The sequence below is a fragment of the Zootoca vivipara genome, chromosome 1, assembly GCF_965207765.1.
Source record: "Zootoca vivipara chromosome 1, rZooViv2.hap1.1, whole genome shotgun sequence".
Classification (NCBI taxonomy): domain Eukaryota; kingdom Metazoa; phylum Chordata; class Lepidosauria; order Squamata; family Lacertidae; genus Zootoca; species Zootoca vivipara.
The window spans coordinates 124,895,209-124,910,010 of record NC_142582.1 but is presented as its reverse complement, the minus strand read 5'-3'; the positions used below and the strand labels follow the sequence as shown (position 1 = coordinate 124,910,010).

The 14,802-nt window shown below is 44.7% G+C and overlaps 1 protein-coding gene across 3 annotated transcripts in view; it reads left to right on the top strand.

Moving 5' to 3' along the window:
- The window catches only part of BRF1 (BRF1 general transcription factor IIIB subunit), a 202,972-nt gene that overhangs the window by 131,651 nt on the left and 56,519 nt on the right, over positions 1 to 14,802 (top strand). For all 3 annotated transcript variants that reach the window (XM_035104684.3, XM_088673764.1, XM_088673763.1), the window contains exon 12: positions 13,908 to 13,969. In XM_035104684.3, the coding sequence (XP_034960575.3) occupies positions 13,908 to 13,969 (62 nt within the window). The remainder of the gene's footprint in view (positions 1 to 13,907; positions 13,970 to 14,802) is intronic.

Below are 14,802 nucleotides of genomic sequence, written 5' to 3'. Positions count from 1 at the left end.
GTATCAGCCAACCTGTTCTGACCTGTTGATGTAAAGAGGAGGCTCTCTTGGCTGATTTCCTCACCCTTCTTTCCTTTTGGAAAGAACTAGAACTATGGGGTGATTTCAGTACTGAATCCTCACTTAACACTCCCCCTTTCATAGAATCGTAGTTGGAAGGGCCCCAAGGGTCATCTAGTCCAGCCCCCTGGATTGCAGGAATCCCTGCTGAAGCATCCATGAAAGATGGCCATCCAACCTCTGCTTAAAAACCTCCAAGGAAGGAGAGTCCAGAACTTCCTGAGGGAGACTGTTCCACTGTCAAAACATTGGTTCAAGAATTCTTACAGGCTTCCAGCATGATACTTTCACCCAGCTGACATGTTTGGTTGCTTTTCAAAACTGGGTTGGCCATATGCTTCTGGCTTTCAACATATCCATTCCACCAGGTCTCCGATCCTCTTGCAAGAATGCTGTGTGTGTGTGTCTGTGTGCGGTTTGCCACAAGAACGGTACTTGATGGATTGTGTCCCCAACCATGTGTACCCTGCACTCATGCTTCCTTGTAGTACTGCCAAACCACTAACTATGCAAGCAGTCCATTTTTTTTACTCCATTTCTAGGCACTGACTTGATAAGATCAGTTTCATCTTGTTATGTTTAGATTGCAAATATGTGCTGCAAATGGCCACAGCGACCTTCTAGCACCTCTCGTATTACGAGGCAAGTTTCCTTCCAGTTAAAATAAAAAAATAAAAAAATGGCAGAACTTAAGAGGGCAACCTACTGATTTAGTAACAAAGTGAAAGGGCAAATTGGGGCATTTTCAGAATCATGATGCCATATGGGCAATAATTTCCACAGTTAAATAATCCAGAGGACGGTGAAGCTAGCAAAAAGCCCAGGTTCTGCACCAGAAGTCAAGCTTTGTTTCAAACATATCAGGAAGAATGCCACATTCTCTTTTATCTTGTTTTAAAAACTGTGATCACACAAATAAATAAGAGAGGGCTTCTGCACAGTTAACATGAATGAATTCAGATTGTCGGGAGCAGGGAGGGGGAAATATTAATTTACAACTCCGACCTCCACGTAATAACTGTGGTAAAAGTTTGTTGCTGAGTTAATGGAAGTAACAGCCCTCCTTCACACATTCTGCTGGGGAAATCTCGCTTCTCTGGAGTGCTACACAGCTGTAATGCTCACCATGTTTCAAAACTGCTTATTTATTCTTGAATTATTATTTTTCACTACCGTTTGTACCCTGCCTTTTTAGCAGCCTGCTGTGCAGCTGTGGCTAAGCAACTGTGCTTTGGGAACTCTTCCTCTGAGGAGTGATAGCGTAACCCAGTGGTTAGTGTGTTGGACACAGATTAGAGAGTCCTAAATTTTGGTAAGACCTTCACCTAAACGCTGGTGTTGCTTCTCCAAAATACTTTCACAGACCAAATCAGCAACACTCATCTACCAGCTTCAGTATTCCCATCTAGTTTCCTTTTGACCGAGCAAAGCCTCCCACCCACCATTCTGTTTCAACCCAACCCACTGCACCCCACTCTTCTGTACCCCCCACATTCCATGACACCTGAACTGATAAATTAAGAGGGGCGGGGGAAGAGGCCGAGGCAACAGGAAACGGCCCATCCCAGCAGTTTCATGTCGATGTTAAATAGCTCAGAGGACGAAAATGCCCTACAGAACTTGACACAGCACAGTTGCCGCGAAGAAGAGCGAAGGTACACCACTTCCACCTTTCTCAGTGAAGAGGGATTATTTGTCCCTTTACAACATGGCCTCTTAGGGCGGCAGAAGGGTGGATTTATGGGAGCCAAACACAAGCATGTGATTGTATGCGTTTGGCGCGAGTGTCGTGGAGCTTCTCCCCATTCCGCCCCCTCTGTCGGTGGTGAAATCTGCTTCTGCCATCGCAGCCGTGCCTTTCGGTTATGTGGGGCGAAGTCTGAGCGTTTGAGAAATATTTCCAGAATTAAACCTTTCTTTGTGCAGAGATTCTGAGCTGTGCTTTTGTGGCCTCACAAATAGATCCTTGTAATGCTTTTATGAGTTTGGCAATCGCAGGCTGTTTTATTTTTGGCTCAGCTGCGTTCCCTCCCCCTCTCCCTTCCTGCCCAAGCCTGGCCCGGCTGTACTGGCTACCTGTCAAGTTTGGGTTTGCTTGTAAGATGCTTGTGCATTGACTTATAAAGCCTTTTTGGAACAAAGGCCAACTTCTCCTCCGAGTCATTAATTTCCCGGCTCTCTTTGCCAGCAGAGGTCAGTTGACTCGGTCCTGCTTTATTTCGTCTGTGCCTAAATGCATCACTGTCGGACTCGGTTTTTTGTGACAGCTTTTCGTTAGTCTATCCTTTGCAGCAACTTTTGAGGCCCACCTCGCTTGGCCCGCCTGAATACGCTGGCGCTCATATGCTGGGGGCCTGTATGTTACAAAGGCTTAGTGTTTACGCTGGAAGGAAATATTTCCTTCCACTAAGCTATCTAGCAACCTGGGAAGTAATGGATATATAGCATTTCTAAGCTTTTAAAAGCAAGTACAGCATGTCCTTGTTTTACTACTGAGCCCTCAGTTGTTCTTAGGAAAATAATTGGAAATGCTTCTTCTGTACCACTTTTATTTCTGTCTGTCCTGCACAGTTAAGCCACTGAGCAGCCTTTGACATGTGGGGGCCGCCTCTTTGTCTCCTTTTCACACCCCTACCTGTGTACCTTCTGCCACACAGCCCATTCCCTGTCCTTTAGTATCCCTCTTCTTCTCCCAGGGAATCATGTGTCCAAAATATATGGAAGGGCAACAAAGTTTTTTTTCCACTTTGAGATTCCATTTGTTTTTGTTGCCAGAGGCCTATTTTGCTTTGTGTTTTGTTTGTTTCATTATGGCCCTCACATTTTTTGATGCTCCTTCCTTCCTTCCTTCCAAACATTTTTGTTGCTATCACGGCGGCAGCAGAGTCAATATCAATGACCATCATTTGTTTTTCCTCAGTGCAGCATCGTTTCGGAGCTTTTTGTGGGGAGAAATGGTTGCCACCTGTTAAAAAAAATGCCCCAAAGGACCTCTCCAAAGGAGTGAATGGGTGGTAAAATGGCAAACACTGTTTAACGGAAGCAAGTGTCGAGTGATGCCTGTTAGGGCAAAAGTAATCTTAATTTCACATATATGCTGGTGGGGTCTGAACTGGTGGTGACTGACCAGGACAGCTCAATAAAGGTGTTGGTCTTATCCAGCAGGCTTTTCTTACATCTTGTCTATAGCATTTGTCTACTACAACTCTCCCCATGCTTCTCCCCACCGAGGGTTCAAGAAAGAGCACGTTCACTCTTGCAAACGTGCACCTGGAACCTGGAGAGCAATTGGTAGGGGCGGGGGGGGGGGCAGGTACAAATGGGGATCTGGCTACAAATGCTAATGATTGATTGATTGATTGACTCAAGATAAAAGCCAATTAAGAAGCACACCGCAAGATGCAAGTTATCTACAGTGGTTTGTGTAGTTAAATCTTTCTGATTTGTTGCCATGCTAGAATTGTACCAATTTGCTGCTTAGGATGCCAGTAGTCTGCCCATGGGGACAGTCTTTATTTTAATAATTGCATATTTGTGTGTGATGGTGGGGACTTTCTAATTCTCTCATACACATGCAGAGACACAAACACACATTTCAAGATAAAATGGGTACATGACAGAAGATATAATAACTGGGCCGAATCTCATTTTCTCTTTTTTCATTTGGTGAGTCATAGGTTGTTGGTTTTTTTGACCTTCAGCTTGCCTTTTAAAAGTGGTGCTAAGGAGATGTCTAGTGCATAAAGCCTGATCTGAGGATATAATTATATTTTCTGGCAAGAAAGATCTTAAATAGAGTAAAAACGAAATTAGCCACAGGCCATATCTTGCTCTACAACGTTAAGGTTTCATTAGCTTTTCCAAACTCCTGGGACTATGATACAGGTGTGTTAATAAATGGCAGGTAGGCTAAGCAGCTTCTGTTTGACTTGCCGCATGTGGAGCCAGCTTCTGTCCAGCCCTGCGTAAATGGACAGTTTTAAGAAGCCAGCATGCTATCTCTAGCCTTAAAAGCCTAGATTGATAAGAGATAATCTCTTTTCTATCTACAATACTGCTTTTAATGTTGATTTTTGATTTTTATCTTATCCCTGTGCTATTTTCTTGTTGCATTTATGATTTTGTTTACATTGTTCATTGTGCCCCACTTTTGGAATTAATACGATTTGAAAAGTGAGCTAAAAATAGCCTAAATACATAACAAATGCTGTCAATGTCCTGGCATTTGCATGTATGGCATTATCTTCCTACCAAGGCTAGCTCGAGCCCAAGCCTGAGCATCTTTCAGAAGTGATGCAATATTTTAAACTGCGCTTGCTCATTCTGGATATCCAATGTCAAGGGGATGCGTATTGTGCTTTTAGTGTTTCACTGGTATTTCTGCAGCAAACACATCCTGTTCTGTCATAGACATGCTTTGCCCACAAAAAGCTTACGGCTCATTCCCTGGCATATTCGGTTAAAAGGATCTCAGGTAGCAGAAAGAACCCTGCTTGTGGCCTTGGAGACCTGCTGATAGTTAGAATAAACCATCATCTTATAACCTGGTGTTCTTCTGATGTTTCAGACTACAATCCCCATAAACCATGGCCATTTTGTTGACCATGCTGGCTGGGGCTGATGGGGGTTGTAGTCCACTGCATCTGGAAGGACCAGGTTAGAAAAGACTGGAGTAGACAGTACTAGGCTGGATGGACTCATGTCAGAGTTTTGAAAATGGATGTCACACATGAACCTCAGTGTATCTTGAAACATCAGCCAGGGGTAGACAACATAGTATATTCTTGTTGGGATACGGGTGGCAGTGTGGTCTAAATCACTGAGCCTCTTCGGCTTGTTGATCAGAAGCTTGGCAGTTCAAATTCCCAAGACGGGGTGAGCTCCCATTGCTCTGTCCCAGCTCCTGCCCACCTAGCAGTTTGAAAGCATGCCAGTACAAGTAGATAAATAGGTACCGCTGTGGTGGGAAGGTAAACGTCGTTTCCGTGCGCTCTGGCACTCATCCCGGTCCTCTGTGCGCCAGTAGCGGTTTAGTCATGCTGGCCACATGACCTGGAAAACTGTTTGTGGACAAACGCTGGCCCCCTTGGCCTGAAAGCGAGATGAGCACCACAACCCCATAGTCACCTTTGACTGGACTTAACTGTCCAGGGGTCCTTTACCTTTACCTTTGCCTTTACTCTAGTTGTGGTACTACATCAGCATACATTAATGTTTCTACCTGCTTTTATAAGTTGTGCTGAATTGGCTGTAAGAACATAAGAAGAGCTCTGCTGGATCAGACCAGGAGCCCTTCTAGTCCAGCAACGTATTCGCACAATCAGATTCTGGACAGCTGGGGAAGGCTGGTGTACACGATCCCCCACCCCTGCAACAATCCCATGAGGTAGGTTAGACTTGAGGGACAGTGCACTACCCGAAGGAGTCTCAAAGCGGCTAACATTCTCCTTTCCCTTCCTCCCCCACAACAAACACTCTGTGAGGTGAGTGAGGTGAGTGAGGCTGAGAGACTTCAGAGAAGTGTGACTAGCCCAAGGTCACCCAGCAGCTGCATGTGGAGTAGTGGAGATGCGAACTCGGTTCCCCAGATTACGAGTCTACCACTTTTTAACTACTACACCACACTGGCTCTCAATGCAAGGTTTCTTCTTGACCCCTGAGGTGCAAGGGCCCTTGTGACAGTTGTGTCATTGTTCTCTGGTTATTTAGAGCATCACAATAGTTACAAGAATGCTACTTTCCCTGTATTTATTTTTAATTTGGTCACTTAACTATCACACTATTTGTGAAATAAAAAAATTCCTTCAGTAGCACCTTTTTATTTTTTATTTTTTTATTTTACTTCGACCCAGACCAACACGGCTACCTACCTGTAACCACACTATTTGTGCTCCACATTAGTGAATCTGAATTTCCACTTTTGCCTCTGGCCCCACTCATTGGCCTTTGGCCCTTGGAAGGTTTCCCAGGAGGGAAAGTGGCCCTTGGGCCGCATAAAGGCTCCACTGATCTTCCCTGATCAGTCGGAGTTGGTGACTGCTAAAGCAGGCTGGGCCCTTTAAAATGAAAGGGCTCCTCTCACAGAGCGCAGAGCTAGCTACTGAGCTGGAGCTGGAGCTCCTGTTTATGGCTGAGGCGACTGCTGCTGAAACAACATATGAGATCTCCAGCCTGAGCCCTGCATGGAGCTGTCCAAAGTACCACTGAAAAGTCTTGCATTGGCTCATTACTGCTGAAACAGGACATCAAACAGAAATAAAACACAGGCTTTGGGCTTCACTTGGGTATTCAGGCAGAAGAAGGAACAGCAAGTGAGTTTGAACAGCTTTGTAAAAGTTTGCAAAAGCTTTGGGACTTAAATTGTTAAAGGCCAGAACAGATGTGACGTTTCATGCATAATAGCATTCGTCACGTTTGTTTTTTCCCTTTAAACAGCAGCCGTGGGGCGGGGGGGGGGTCCTTAACTGGAACCTTGGGTTTAACCTTTTCCCCCAAGCCTCTGCAACAACAAAATTGCTCCCTAAGGTGTTGTTAGAAAGGAAGCTACCATGGACTTACAATACACGTTTGATTTTAACAACAGAAGTTGGGCTCTGTTGTATGTAAGATACTTCACAGAACTGGCATTTATTTTCTTCTTTAAAAACATGGTAAGCAGAAAACGTTTTGTTGTGTAATTTTTTCTTTTGGGTGGTTTGATTTCCAGCTCCACAATTATTGCCTGGAATTGCAGGAGCACAAACCTACAAATGAAAGCGCCACCCACAACATCTGGAAGAGAAGGTGTTGCCATAAGTGAGCTCATATGCTTGCTTGAAAGCCCAGCCAAGTGAAGGCTCCCATACTACTGTTATTGGTCGTACCGCAGCATGACCAAGCCTAAAAGCCAAGTTGACTGCAGAAGCCACCCTGGAAGGTGTCAAATGCTGAATCAGCCATTTCTCCTTTCTCACTGGCTTCTGTGGAAAGTCTTGACAGCAAAATCTGGCAGCAGCAAGAATCTGACGGGGATTCTTGGGAGACTAGAATAGGACTGGAGATGGGGAAATGCCTCAGAATCTAATTCCTTTGCACTTCCTTGCTAGCAATCTCCTTCTGTGCATCTCGTTGACATTTTCGCTGTCTTATTCCTCAGGGTGTGCTGTGTAACCTAATCCCTTTGGCAAGGTCAGCCGGTTTGTAATCCAGTTAACACAATTCATGTTTTTAAATCCTCCTCCTTTGTTTTAAACCCCACATGGTGGAGTAGGAGAGAGAGAGAGAGCCTGGGCATGTCTCACCATCTCTTTAATTCCTCCCATCATCTCTACCCATTTTCAGCCAAACCTGAAAAATAGTTCTGTGTTACTTGAAACCTTGCTTTCTGGAGTGATACTTTTATCAGGACAGCTGTCACCTCACATGCTCCATGTTATTCATCCTGTGGGACCTGCATGCCTAGAAAGGTCTCCCATCAGGAAATGTGATTCCCTGGTGTGATGGTGTCCCAAGTACCCTCCTAACATCTTAGACTGCAACTCCTATAAGTTCCAGCCAGCCTGACCATGGACGTGTAGTCCAAACATCTGGAGGGCACCTGGTTTAGGAAAACTGGGCTGGAGTGTGACAAAGAAAGGCAGCTCAAAGATTGGTGCTATTATGCTTGTGGGCAAAGGGCTTAATTTATAGATCCTTGGTAGGCAGGACTTACAGGTACATATGTGCAACTGTTGGGGAAATATCGCTTGCGGGAGCAATCATAATTTAAAAAACAAAGAGGGAGGGGAGCGTAACCCCTTCTCTACTCCAAATCATAACCACTTGTGGCTTCACACACAGAGAAAGAGAAAAAGAGACCTAATGCAAGACATATTTGTCCCTATTATGAATGTCTAGAACAATGCTTCCCAAAGTTGAGTCTCCAGCTGTTTTTGGACTACAAAAACAGCTGGGAACCCAAATTTGGGAAACATTGATCTAGAACTATGTTTAATGTCTAGTTTCGCCATCTGCCTAGTGCTAGGGATATTGCTGTTGGTACAACAGAGTTCCCAGGTGCAGACATTTCCCCCACTGCATATGGATGTATGGAAAGCTTTTAATGTTTGATGTTTCTGTGTGTTCCTTTATACTTTGTTGGAAGCTGCCCAGAGTAGTTGGGGCAACCCAGTCAGATGGGCAGAGTACAAGAAAAGAACATTCTTATTATTTCACTGGTAGGATAGAAAATAAGGTGTTTGCATGACAGACACCATTGGGTTTGATGTTAAATTCATTTTCTGCCTCTGGTGACCCCTCCCTCCTGTCACTGAGGGTCAAGCTTGCTGCTATATGCATATCGCCATCCCGTCCTCTGCATATGCGGAATCCATGCTATTTCTTGAATAGCAAGAGAAGGGTAGTGGCTCATTTTATAGACTGACTAGTGGGGAGTGCCCAGCACTGCCTGGGAAGTTTAGGAAACCAAGACTACTTATACTGCGTATAAGACTACTTTTCAACCCAGGAAAATCTTCTCAAAAGTCGGGGGTCGTCCTTTAGGCCGGGTTGTATTTCCTATACGGCGAGTATATTCCAAACTCTATATTTTAACTGGAAAAGTTGGGGTCGTCTTATACGCCCAGTCGTCTTATACGCCGGACTATACAGTATTGTAATCTTTAAGTGTCATTTGTGAGTTTGGACCAAAATAGGTGAAGTCACTCCAAAGTTACATTTTGGTCTGCCACCTTGATTCAAAATGGCACCCAGCTTGCGAACAATGAAGACGGCTGCCCCCACCTTGGGAACCTTCAGGAATTCCTCATCTCCATATGAAGAATCCATTCTGTTTCTTAAAGTGCAACCGAATGTTTGCAGCTGATTTTATAGACTGATAGTGGTTTGAGAAAGCACAAGGGTGGTGAGGCAAATAGCTGTTCATTGTGCATTTGGTTTACGTTAGTGTTTGCGGCTTAGATCTCATGTTTGGTTTATGTCTTGGCACGAAAGTGCTTATTTATGAATAGCCCAATTGATTTTCCAAGGTTAGAATCCATAGTTTGGATCATGCAGTGGAAATCTACAATGTTTCTGTTTCATTTGCAAACCCAATAATTATTGTTGCGTTGAAGTGCTTGACATCTATGCTAGAGTGTTTTAAAAAATTAACCACCATGGAACCATACAGCACAAATCGTTTTTGTTTTATAGCATAGTACTTATTTAAGAGCCTGGTTCAGTAAAATTGAAGTGTTCTTAACTGTACAGGCTTCAGAGGATTCCCTGCAATCCACTTAGTGGCTGGCTCTAAGGAAATCCTCTTATTTGGACATAGTTTTGTCCTTCTGTCAGAGAAATAAGAAACGTCCTTAAGGCTGTGATGTCATCAGGACCTCTTTCAAATTATAATCTCAAATCAGTGCATTATTCTTTTAAAGCTAAAGACAAAAAGTCACGACTTCTTCACTGCAAGTAGCAGTATGCAATACTTAAGATGTAGGGCTCAGTCCAGCCCTCTTAAGCTTTGAGCGGGAGAGTTTTAAGCACACACACTCTGCCTGAATCAGTGGGGCTTAAATGGCCTTAACTCTGCGCCTTGCCTGTGGTCTGTGTCTGCCCTGGCACATCTCTCTTTAAATCTTTTGCAACTGGTCACACAAACATGCTTATGAGCCTTGCGTCGGGAACTCTTGTGCTCTTTGCAAATACGTTTTGCGCCGAGGTAACCCCAGATTCTGCACAAGAAGAAAGAGCTGGATTTTGTAACCTTACCCATGCCCCCGCTTTGCTGGTCTCCTCTGCCAGCACCCAAAAAGGACGATGAGGAAATTGACTGAAGACTCTGGGTTGTGCTCTCATTTCCAGGTGGGCAGGGTGGAGCTGAGCGTTTAGCCTTCTCAGGTGAAGGAGGCCCAAAAGGAGTGAGAGAGGGTCATCTTCTGCTGCCGTTTCCATCAGAAAATGGGAGATTGCATTAGAGGCCAATTTTCCATTTCACAGTAGGAGAGGCTAGCTGTGGAGGATGCCATTCTTGTGTGTGGTCAGCATTCCTACAGGGCAGTGAATGATTGCCTTAGAGACACCTGCATCATCACAAGGGCCTCTGGAATGGTCTTGTACTCCACACCTTCAATTCAAGCTGGCATTCCCAGTGTAGCTTCCTAGGACTGTTGTATGGCAAGCAGTTCCCCTGTTGGGAAATTAGATGTGTCTCCACATCTTCCTACAGTGTCAATGTGCCCTCTGCAGAAAGGAAAACTTTGGCAGGTGCCCAGCCATGCCGCATATGATTAAGAGCTGTAAAACTGCTAGAGATCCATTTTTTAAAGGGCAGACAATATAAAACTACAGAATCAATACTGTTATCAAGTCCTAGTCTGGTAATAAAAAGCCAGAGAACTAATTCCCAGAGACCTGTGCAAACAAACAGGTTTTCAGGATGTACTCCCTCCCAGAGGTCATTCCAGAGGTTTGGTACTGCTCCTTAGAAACCCTTGCTTTTTCCTACTAGTTTTCTAATTTCTCTAGAAGGAGGACTTCCGAGCAGAGCTTTAGATGAAGATCTGAATGGTCATCAGACAGGTAGAAATGCATTTGTTCCAAACATAGTTTTACAAAGCCCAGTCCAAAAGCAACAGGTATGTGAAACTGCCCTTCACTGAACTACACAACTGATCCATCTAAGGCAGTGTTATCGACTCCTGACTGTTACTAGCTGTCAAAGGTGGAGGTCTTTCGTAGCCCTCCTCCTATCTGAAATTCTCACCACAGATACGAAGGATTAAACCTAGCACTTTTTACAAGCAAAGCATATGCTCCTGCGCTGAGCACCCCCTCCCCTTCTTTTGCAACCCCTGCGCTTATCTTCAGAAGGCCTGGGGCAGGGGGAGGGGGAGGTGGCGGCTGCAAAGGGCATGACAGGCGCTTTTAAGTTTCAGGACTGTAATTGACTTGGAGACTTGGTGGAAAGCCGCAGAAGGTGCTAGTTACGCTGGAGAGATTAGAATGGGCAGGGAAGGTGGTGGTGGGTGCGCCTGTTGCTCCTTGGCCTTGTTGAACCATAAAGGCGCTCTCTGATCTGCTTACAGAATTAATAGCCTAAAGCGTTACTTCCTTTAAAAATCCAGAAGCCTGTTTTTTACCTGTACCCTGCAGGCTTTGACTTCCTCTGGAAGGAAAAGAAGAAGAAAGTCGAAACTTGCAAGGAACCACATCAAAACCATTCAGACCTCTGCTGTTTTAAGATCGTGGGCCAAAGGGTGGTCACATCTGTGTTTATGGAATACGGCGTTTCAGACATTTTTTATTAAATATGAGAATATTGTTCAGAAACACTTTGGAAAAGTTGAGCTGAAAGGGGGTGCCTTTTCCCCCCTGGCTGACAAAGAGCCAAGAGTCAGGAGCTCCTTTCTCTCTCTCTCTCTGCCTCTGGAGCAAGCTGTTTAATGGACAACAGATGGTCATGCTCAGCAGTTAGGGCAGTTCAGCTGGTTTCAGCGATGATTGCAGCGGAGTTTGCTGTGGTACATCAGAACAGCTGTTTTTCCTTTCTCAAATTTGAGCATTACAGTGGATGTTTATTTTATAACAAAACAGTTTTGTTTAGAGGGGACATAAAACCTGGGAGCTTGGATGCCCTGCGCGTTCTCAGCAAATCTTTGCACGTAATGAATGCCTGTCAGACAGTCTGAAGAGTGGCTATTTGCAAGCAGGACCAGGAGCCATCAATTACTCCCTATACATCTTCTCTCTGATATAAGTCATGCTTATTTCGGATCACTTCCTCTTAGATCCTTTTCCTGCAATTTGGCAGTTGGCAAATGACTTCTCTCTGCCTGCCACTGATGGAGGAAACAACTGGCACCAAATTCCAAAATTAGTTTAAAATTAAAGTGTTGACATAAAAACTGTTCCGCAGCGCATGGAAATGGCCTAATTTTCAAACTGGCATATTAAGGATTTGTGTGCGTTTCAGGCACTTTCTCCTTTTTTGTTCTACAAAACACTAAGAATAAATTTGGGAGGATTAGAGTGGGGAAATATACCCCAAAGCTCAAACCGGCTAAATTAACTTTTTTTTGTGTGGGGAGCAGGGATGAAGAAATGTAAATGACCCAAAAAACTGAATTTAGTGCTGCAGAAAGCATTCCCTAATCAGCATATGGTTTGCCTATTAATTTTTGAATAATGACTTTAAACAAGAGTAGGCAGAAAGTTGCTAGTGCCCCCACTGGTAGCCACCCTCTTCTGCCTGGGGATTGCTGTGATTCTTGCATAGTATGTCAGATTAGGGGGACCTTGAACTGGTTCAATAAAGCACTTCTTTTGTCCTCAAGCGAGAATTTATACTTAGGTAAATCTTTTATGAGTGAGCCCCACCATTCACTTTAGCAGAGGAGGTGTCTTGGTGCACACGCAGCCTCTCCCACAATTGAACTGACGAGCTGTACCCACGGGTACTAAAGGAGCTTGCAGGTGTAATCTCAGAGCCTCCCTCTGTAACCTTCAAGAATTCTTGGAAAAAAGTGAGGTCCCTGTGGACTGGAAGCAGGCAATTTTTGTCCCCTTCTTAAAAAAAAGTGGGGGGGGGGAGAGAAGAAGACTCGGGTAGCTACTGGTGAAAACTCTGATCCGAAACCTCCACTGCCTTGCGGCTATAGTCATTCATGAGAAAGACTTTGGGACTAAACTCCCAGGAGCAATCCGTACCTGCTGTCATGGAGGACATTTTCAGGAGAAGAAAAGGCTAAGGAGTAAACCCTACACAAATCCAGAGTGCAATCCCTAAGGCGGTTGAACGGCAGCTTGTACACCTCCTTCCGGCAACTCCTGCACCCAAGCTGGTGCCAAACGTATTGCTCTGCTTTCCTTTGGGCCACATCAGCAAGGCCGAGAGGAGGGTCTTGTCTTCTGGGGAACCCAGGACCTCCATACACGCTGCCCAGTCTTGCACCCCGGGGAGGTCACTTTTAGGTTTTAGGTGAACAATTCACCAAGCAGTTGCGTGCACATTGCAGAAAGTTAGCACTTGGTCAGTGGATGTCTGAGCTCACTCAAAGTTGCTAAAAAGAAATAAATCTATGGGACTAGCTCTGCCTTCTGGGTTATATGGTGTTATATGGTCTCGGCAGCCACTCCCAGTCACCAGTCCAGCTGCCACATTCTGGATTAGTTGTAGTTTCCGGGTCACCTTCAAAGGTAGCCCCACGTAGAGCGCATTGCAGTAGGGCGCAGTACAGTTCCCAGGATGCTTTGCAGGAAGCTGTGACTGTTTAATGTAGGATGAGAGTGCTTTAAATTATAGTGCAGACGGGGCCTCAGTCAAGTGCTCCTTCTCAGCTGCTGGCCTCCTACCTAGGTATCTTACAACTGTGTCACACACATATGTATGTTCAGCAATACACAAAGCAGATGTTGTGATTGGGCTGCATTCGCGCTAGTATTTGCCAGTCACATGGGGCAGGGCAGCAGCTGTTCAAATGTTGCATGTCCTTGACTTGGAGGAATTTTTAAAGTTCCTAACCTCTGATTCCATCACTTTGTATTTAATTGAGTGTTTGCCATTGAACCATATTAGTGGTGATTCGCAAGGAGCCAAGGGGGGGGGGGCGGGGGCCAAGCCTTTTTGGTGTCTTCTCCTCACTAATTAACTTCAGTGACAAATTGTGTTCACACAAGAAACAGCAACAATAGGAGAGTGTCGTTAGGAAAACCTCATTTCTCCCCCTTTTTAATTTGGACAGGTCCCATCTTGTGAAAGATTGCTTTGTTAGCAAACCAGTTATCAGAAAGACCGCACTTCCGAGATGATTAAAGCCAGGGTTTGAATCAGAGTTGATTTGGAATGAATGCACACCCTAATTAAAATTTATGTTGCTTCTATTTAGATGAAAATACTGGAGATGGTGAATTAGATCTAAGTGGAATTGACGACAGTGAAATAGATATGGTAAGAATGCTTCCTCTTTCTTACTCTGCCCCCACCACCAATAAAATTGTCTCTGCGTGCAATATGCATTTTATTTTACCAGGGATCAAAAATATCTGCTTTATTCTGCTGATGATGCATACCATAATCGCTTAATTTTAATTGGTGGTACCAGCACCAATATCAAGACATTGGAGCAACAGTGGTGAGAAACCCACACAATCTCAGGTGTAGATTACAGATACAGAGCACTGCTACAACATTTAGTGGTTGTCTGCAAGAATGACCAGATTTTTACAAAATCAAAATGCTTGTAGTGTGTTATCAAAATGATGTCGAGAGGCAAACACTGTCATTTTTTAAAGAGGCATGCTATGGTTGGCTGTAGGATCAGTGTTTCTGGAACTTGGGTCCCCAGCTGTTGTTGGACTACAACTCCCATCATCCCTAGCTAGCAAGACCAGTGGTCAAGGGTGATGGGAGTTGTAGTCCAACAACAGCTGGGGACCCAAGTTCCAGAAATGCTGGGTGCTCAGGGATGAGGTACTTCCTTGTTGGTAGAGTGTTTTTTTAAAATAATAATTTTTATTGGGTTTTTTTTATATAGAAACAAAACAAACAAAACACACAATACATGCTCTGTCCCTCCAATTTCCCTCCCCCCACAAGTCCACTTCTGCCACCAGTAGTACCATTGAGAATCAGAGGGGTCCATTGTAAGGCTGGGTTTGACCTCCCCCTCCCCCCTCCCCCCTCATCCCCTCCCTGCCACTGAAAGGACAGGGATGGAGGGGCTCTGGGGATTGGTTTCCCCTCAGCTGCTCCTTTAACACAAGCCTTAAACAAAACATAAA